The sequence below is a fragment of the Salvelinus sp. IW2-2015 genome, linkage group LG20, assembly GCF_002910315.2.
Source record: "Salvelinus sp. IW2-2015 linkage group LG20, ASM291031v2, whole genome shotgun sequence".
Classification (NCBI taxonomy): domain Eukaryota; kingdom Metazoa; phylum Chordata; class Actinopteri; order Salmoniformes; family Salmonidae; genus Salvelinus; species Salvelinus sp. IW2-2015.
The window spans coordinates 36,146,333-36,153,706 of record NC_036860.1 but is presented as its reverse complement, the minus strand read 5'-3'; the positions used below and the strand labels follow the sequence as shown (position 1 = coordinate 36,153,706).

General features: G+C 42.9%; 1 protein-coding gene across 4 annotated transcripts in view; it reads right to left on the bottom strand.

Moving 5' to 3' along the window:
* Nucleotides 1-290: 290 nt before the first annotated feature.
* Nucleotides 291-7,374, bottom strand: part of ncam1a (neural cell adhesion molecule 1a) — a 283,470-nt gene continuing 276,386 nt past the window's right edge. For all 4 annotated transcript variants that reach the window (XM_024011716.2, XM_024011717.2, XM_070449360.1 and 1 more), the window contains one exon: nucleotides 291-3,630. In XM_024011716.2, coding sequence (XP_023867484.1) covers nucleotides 3,501-3,630 — 130 coding nt within the window. In that variant the 3' untranslated portion in view covers nucleotides 291-3,500. The remainder of the gene's footprint in view (nucleotides 3,631-7,374) is intronic.

Sequence of the window (7,374 nt, the reverse complement as noted above, 5' to 3'; positions counted from 1 at the left end):
TTGTTGTTTACTTAAAAAGTGACTGAGTAAATCCTGTAAACAGCAATGGATTCCAGTAAATTTGAGCCCATCACTCAAATTGTCAMTACATTTTTTTGGTAAACAAAGTGRATCCTTCATCATTTCCAAATTTCAAACAAGCACTACAAACTACCATAAAATAACAATTTTATTGACACTATTACTGAAAGTCATGACTAACAAAAACTCCAACAAAACATTGTCAGAATAGTTTCTTTGATGGACTTCTTGTCATTGTTGTGGCTAAGTAAAAGTCAATTACGCAATGATATTTTTCCTTTAACTTTATTGAACACAATTTCTGACAGAATGCAAAGTCAAACTGTTTTTTTTCTCTTTTCGGTTAGTACTCAGTATTTACACCAGTGACAGTGGAAAGAGAGGTGGTACCAATGTTTCACTTAGTAAAAATCTGTATACAAGAGAGAAGGCCCCAAAAGCAGGGAATGGTGGGTAAGAATGAGAATGGAGGTCTCTGGGAAACATCTTGGTGGGGAAAACGCCCCTATCTGACTGAAAATGTCACATTACCAACTTTTGTTTGGCTATCGGAGTAAGAGACTCCAAACCTCGTTGGATTGCCTGGGCAACGTTCAGCAGGTCACAACATTGGCCAACGTTCAGATAGYWATMTWTGWTSTASAWCAWAKATWRCTATCTTTATATAGACTAAGCAATCACGTCAACTCTAGTCATGGCAATTCTATCTGCAACATTCCACAATGTTTTCGTACTGAACATGGCCCTAGACTCCATTCAAATACTTGAAAAAACGCTTCCGTACTTCCTGTATTCCTTGAAATAAACTGGCATGATTGGTGAGGTGGAAGCAATACGGTGACACCTCACTTTCACCAAGCCAACGGTGTCAGGTAAGTGGTTACTTTCAGGAAGTGAYGAAGTCCGAGAGAAAGAGCGTTTTTCCCTTTCTCATGGCATTTCTAAAGTTTTTGAAAATTGTTTTTTTGTTCCCCCGACTTCTTTCCTGAAATAAGTTTCATGGCACAGTACACTAATGAAAATTTCAATGTAAACGTACATAGGAATTGGTCCCACATTATCATAGCATTTGAACATACAGGTCAAAAGCCACAGCAGTCCAYCTTTTTTTGGGTCAAGAGAAACCCATATCTTTTTTTTTATTACATGGTTAGGAATGGTTTATACACATTTAATCAGAAACTGTGTCATTTGAACACACCTCTTTACATTACAGAGCCTTGTGGAGTAAAAGCACTTGATGTCTATTTTGAAGAAAACAAAAAAGTTCGGAACAGACAGTTTACAGAACACTTCAAAAGATCAATGTACAACAGATAAAGCCTTGGTCAATTCCTTTCTCAGGAACTTTTCAGTGCTGCCACACCAATGAAATCCAAGATAAGAGTACATTGCATGCTTGTTTCAGGTCAAGAAAAATATTTTTTTCCCTTCATTAATGATGTTCGGTTTTGAAGACAAACCGTGAGCACTGCAAGTTATTTGAGCCAATTGGGATTAGAAATATTTGATCATGTCCAAAGTTGTGTTTGTGTGAAAGTACTTTTGGTGTAGTGATCATGCGTTAATCATTGGAATGAATGTTGTTTTTCCTTGTTTGTTTGGGGATAACATTTTATTTTGCATTAGTRACATGGAGAACCAGTGAATGAGGAGCCTTGTGTAAACAATGTGGACACAACTGACCACCTCCATTTTCACCCCCCAAGCTGAGTTTATGCACTAACACAATGACGCAGCAGTTTAGTAATTTCACAGTTTACAAACCAGTTACATTGTCAGTACTCTTCCTGTGTGTTTTCCTTGGACTGTGTAGTAAAGGAATGGCAATGGACAGAACTAGGACACGAAACCTTATGCTCTCACCTCCTAGAACAGGCAGACACTGAGCAGGATGGAACGCATGCTGCATTTTTAAGCGTCTCAGAAGGCACCGTCTTCTTGTTTTCGTCTGCTCATTGCTTTCATGGTTTTTCATGGAACTTTTTTGTTGTCTGTACTATTAGCTATACCTTTCACAACCAAACTATGCATATTTTTWAAATTCTATGACAAAGAACACGTATTCACACTAGGATATTCACGCATTCACAGTGCACAAGCTTGCAGTCTAACGTATGACAAACGCTGTACAAAAAGGTCCGATTTTATATTTTTCGATTTTACCAAATCCACACCGGAGTACTATGGCTTAAATAAGAAATGTATAAATCCAGCCATTACATTTGTTTATATGCATAAAATATGCTGAAAAACACAAAACATACATTTTTATCCCCTTGCATTTTGAGATGAAGCCCAATCAATCACTAAATTGGAAGTGCTGTTCGCAACAGGCACAGTATTCTGAAGTTATGGGACAAAGCCATCAAATGGGGGAATAAATAGGACTGTTTCTAGGCTATTTTAAGGACTTCTGTTCATACATTCAGCTGCTACCACTCATATCCGGCCTTTGATTACATCATTCTCCCATAAGCCATGCTACTCTGTATGCCCGTCTCTTCCTGTGACCTCTTGGGACCTGCAACATTTCCGGGGTTAAAGCTGAGCCCTGAAACCCTTGGAGTGGAACAGGTCCAAAGCTCATCTAATTGGAGAATTAATTAAGAAGATATAGAGGTGTGTGTGTGTGTTAGAGAAAGTGTGTTCTTATATTTGCCAAAACAAATTAACCAAAAAATTGAATCTTAGAGACGATAAATTGCGTAACGCTAACCGCCAACTCCGACCTCTATAACTGTGGAATAAACATTGTCTTTCTGCTGTGTCTTCTTTTGTTTTTGTTGTGTCTACACAATCTTGGGACAGAGTTAACACAATGTAAACATTCAAGAACAAAAATAAAACAAAAGACAACCACATATGAAAAAATATGCTCGCTCTAGTTCTCGAAAATTATACATGAAAAATAAAGATACAATAAAATGCAGTTACTTCTGCACATTATTTAAACACACAACAAAAAATTACCCCAAAATCCATTAGCAGTGGAAATAATGATGGCATTACTGCATAACAAAGAGAACATAACTGGAAATAGTGTGTGGGTAAGGTGTGTGCACATCGTAAAGGCATTGTTCTGAAGTAAAGCTACAACTCCCATGGTTACAACTCCCATGGTTATCTGTGCCAATGATACTTAGCTTCTGTCCCATTTKAAAGACTGGTAACGTTGATGTTACATATAAAAGGAGGTCAAGGAGAGTGAACTAGAGGTAAGGATTTTCCTTCACGTGAACACAGAGAAAATGACAAAAGGAATAACAGATAAAGAAACACTAAGGCAGGTGCATTAGGTCTTATTCCCGATCTACATGTCTAACAAACTCATCTTTTGCTTGGAGAACTCATAGAAGACACTGAAGAAAAATACCCTTTATTGAGCTTTTTGTTGTTTGACGGAGTGGTGTGTGACGTTTTCCTCTGGAGGTCTGTGACTGTGGTGCACCCGACCCCCTCCCTTCTCGCTGTCGGGATTATGCTTTGCTCTCGTTGCCATTTGTCTTTGCAGCTTCGTTCGGGACTGTCTTAACATCAGACAGGGCTTTCTTCACCTCTGTCGCTGTCTCCGGCGCTTTACTTTTATCGTCTGTCACGATTTTACCGCTGAAGGGAAGGAGAGAACCACACAAAAAGAGAGATTCTTTAAGTGATGCATACCAATCTCTTGCAGCACACAACTGTCTGTTCTAAGCGGCATTTAAAAACAGTTGCTTCAGGTTTTAGAGGGAATGTGTATCCCCTGGAACCAAATGCATTTCACACATAACAGGATCTGCTCTGCTATCCTATCCTGACATCAAAGACGGTCACGCGGATGTCACAGCCGTTTCATGGGAGAATGCATGGTTATATRATATTGAGAGAGCAGAGATACAGTACATGAGGGAACGGCACACTGGAACAGAACATCAATACGAAGCAATACTGGGAGTTGATACAGATGGTCTGAATTGAAGGAGGAGCGAATGATGAATGGGGAGAACGGAGAAAAAACTTCCAACATTAAGTCAATGACTGTTCTACATAACATCCACTTCAAGACTGCAACAAAATTACACCTCGTTGTCGTTTACCCCTTTGGTCTGGTGGTCACTAAATGTGTCACTGATTACTATCTTTCATTCTATCCAAAAGTGCAGTAAAGTACATAAGCTTTGTGACTGGGCCAGACATTTTTTCCTAGTCGTGCAGTTTCACAAGTCATGCAGATCGCACTTTGATAATTAAATMAAATGAAGCCTAACTTGTATCTCATCAGATGTGACAGAGAAGTCTAGTCCACGTCACAGCAAATTGCTTTTCCCCRTATGATTAGTCCGGGGTTAGWTTGTATTGATTGACTGTCAAGGGGGAAAAAACGAACTTTTGGGCCTGTATGTGTCAGCCTAATCATAAATGCTAATGAATGATCAAAACGGATCAAGCTGTAGAGCTGAGAATTCTAGAGTGAATTGGCATAAGTCTTCATTGGCGCGTTGTGCCTCAGTTGACCTATGCTTTTCATCAACCTCTGGTACCGTGCCTTCCTGTTCAAATGAMATTCTTCAAACAAACACTTCAGGTGATTAATAATGACTATGGGCTAGATCATGAGGATGGACTTGGCCTCTCTCTGGTAATAACTAAGCCCGAGGACTCCCAGGCTAACTGAGTAGTACGGTACTCTGTACGGCAAAGAACCATGTTGGAGAATTTCACCTACCATGGCATTGTATCGTACCTGGGAAACCATGTATTCTACTACCAGGGTAACCCATTGATGAACAGCCCCTGTATAAAATGGCACAGTGACAGAGTCAACAAGGAACTGGGGTAACTGATGATTGCTGAAAAAAGACGTGAGTCTCCATTAGCGACAGATGCATTGTGGGTCATTATGGCGGCCTCAAKGCGAAAAGGGTCTTAGGTTACTATCTACACCATCCGCCGGTGGACTGGGCTTTGTTGGAGTCCACCGGGATCTGGCTCCTACTGTCAGCCTCCACAAAAGGTAACTGATCCCAGAGATTTGGGCTTGATCACGACAGCAGCAGGACTTCCATTACCTTGTCCATAATAACCCTCTCTGGGAGGACTGCTGCTGCTGGCTACAGTGGGTGACTGCCCGGCTGGCTATGCATGTTTCAAGACCACCACCCACCGCCTTGCGGCTCAGCAGGGATTAGTAGCATCAGTGAAAAGGTGCTTCCCTCTTTGGCAGTGTCAGGGCCAAAGCACTCTGCCGGCCACTGTGAAAGAGTGGGAAACCTCAGGCCACCTTCAACCTGGCAAGGAAAGGACTATTACAGTGGATATTTTGTCACCTCAGGGGTAGCGTTCCCTGTCAGACGTCTGGTGCTGTATCGCCCTGCGGTTGAACGTGTCAGAGTAGTGTCCTGATAAAATGACCAGGTTGGCTGCCGGAGGAAGTCATAGGGTCATTGATCTCAGCACTGACTGACCTTGGCAGTAGAGAGTAGCACAGGAATGGTATCAACAGGGACAAAAATAAAGTTGGTGTAGGAAAACAACCACCTAAACAAATAGCAAGTCAGGCAAATTAGCTATTAGACCAGGGYTGGGCAATTCCAGTCCTCGAGGGCCTGATTGGTGTCACAGCTTTGACCCAACCCCAGCTAACACACCTGACTCCAATAATCACCTAATCATGACTTTCAGTTTAGAATGCAATTTSATTAATCAGCTGWGTTTGCTAGGGATGGAGAAAAAGTGTGACACCAATCAGGCCCCCGAGGACTGGAGTTGCCCATCCCTGTGCTAGACAATGAAGATAAACTGGGAGCCTGAAAGGCTTTTCTCCACGWATCCTGCTAAGGTGACATAAATATAACTAATTAGGGTAACGGCCTTGGATAGCTATAAAAGTGTAATGTTGTTATCGCCTGGAGGACAAACTGCCATTGACAACCATGATCATTGATGACAGGGTCTGTTAAGCAGCCTGGCCTTAGCCAGGGCAGGGGAAACTAGGCTAGCCTAGTCTGGAATGGCTGGAGGGTGAACTCTGCCCCTGTTGCTATGGGAACCCTGGTGTGGATAATATTGGGAGGCAAGGAAGATAAATAAACTCGATTTCTGTCCAATATAACGGAACCGAGGAACCGAGTAGTTGTCTGTTTGTTAGCACCCAGATGTGGAGGAGCAGTTACATCTGCCAGCTGCACTTTACTGTAGCTACARGTCAGCTGGAGGGGAGAGCTGTGTGTSTCTGTGTATGTCAGCTGGAGGGGAGAGCTGTGTGTCTGTGTGTGTGCACAATGCTGTGGGGGGCCAAATCATCCTGCAGTCCCGCAGTTTCATTCTGCCTTGGTAAAATATAAACAGTCCTCCATTCTGAGATGGGAGAGTGTAGCGGCTCTGTTTGCTTTCTGTACTGATTAAAGCAGTTCGCACATGGGGCCCTGGGCTCAGAGCTGACAGCGGCAGACATAGAAGCGTGAGCCCAATACTCAAAGGCAGCAAAGGGAGGTGAGGAAGGGGGGGGGCAAACAAACCGTTGAACAACGAAAAGAGAAGGGGGAGGAAGAAACAAAAGTGTCTTGTAAATATTTGAATAGTCCCCATTCCTGTTCATGCCCCGTGGACATCTATGTTTGCAGCCAAGTTCGGCAGGGGAGACTCTGCCATGGTAAAGGTCCCAGGTACTAAAGAGGCTGMTGTTTATGCATGCCCACCACAGCCAGAATGCAGATAAACTAAGTGCCTATGTTTTGGCTGAGCGGAACCAAATGGGAAAAGCAAGAGCCCAATGGGCTTTCAAACATTGATGATCCGAGGGTGCCCAAGGTCAACCTCTTAGGGGTGGCCTTCGAAACCAGCCTTCAGGGCTGATTTTCAAAAAAGRCGGACAGCTAAGTCAAATAAAAGTACCATCTAAGGACTGTCCACATAACAAGGCTGGCATAGTCTAACACTAGTCCTTTGAATGTACAGAGGGATCASTATTCTGTAGCACAGCCTGCGGAGGAGACTATTCTACCTCCGCAGGAGAGGAAGAAGGTGTCCTCAGTGGACAAGCTCAGGAATCTAGTAAGCCTGTAAGATGCCTGACAAGACTGGTTGGTTGTCGTGTGGCAGACAAATCACTGTGGAGCCCGGGGAGGAGGAGATGCGTCAGACCCGCTAGACTTATGAAGATATATCTGCCCGTTCAAGAGTCATGTTTCATCATGCCGATGACGAGAGCCCCGTTGCCACGAACGGATACATCAAGTCCTGACATTCATCACTGATCTCTGTTTTTTGTTTGGGGTGTTATGGGTGAAAAGCATGGGACAAGAGAGAGGGTGTAATCGGAGCAAGCTCRTGGAATACCGCTCTACAGAGCTCGCCTGATCATCCTTAGGG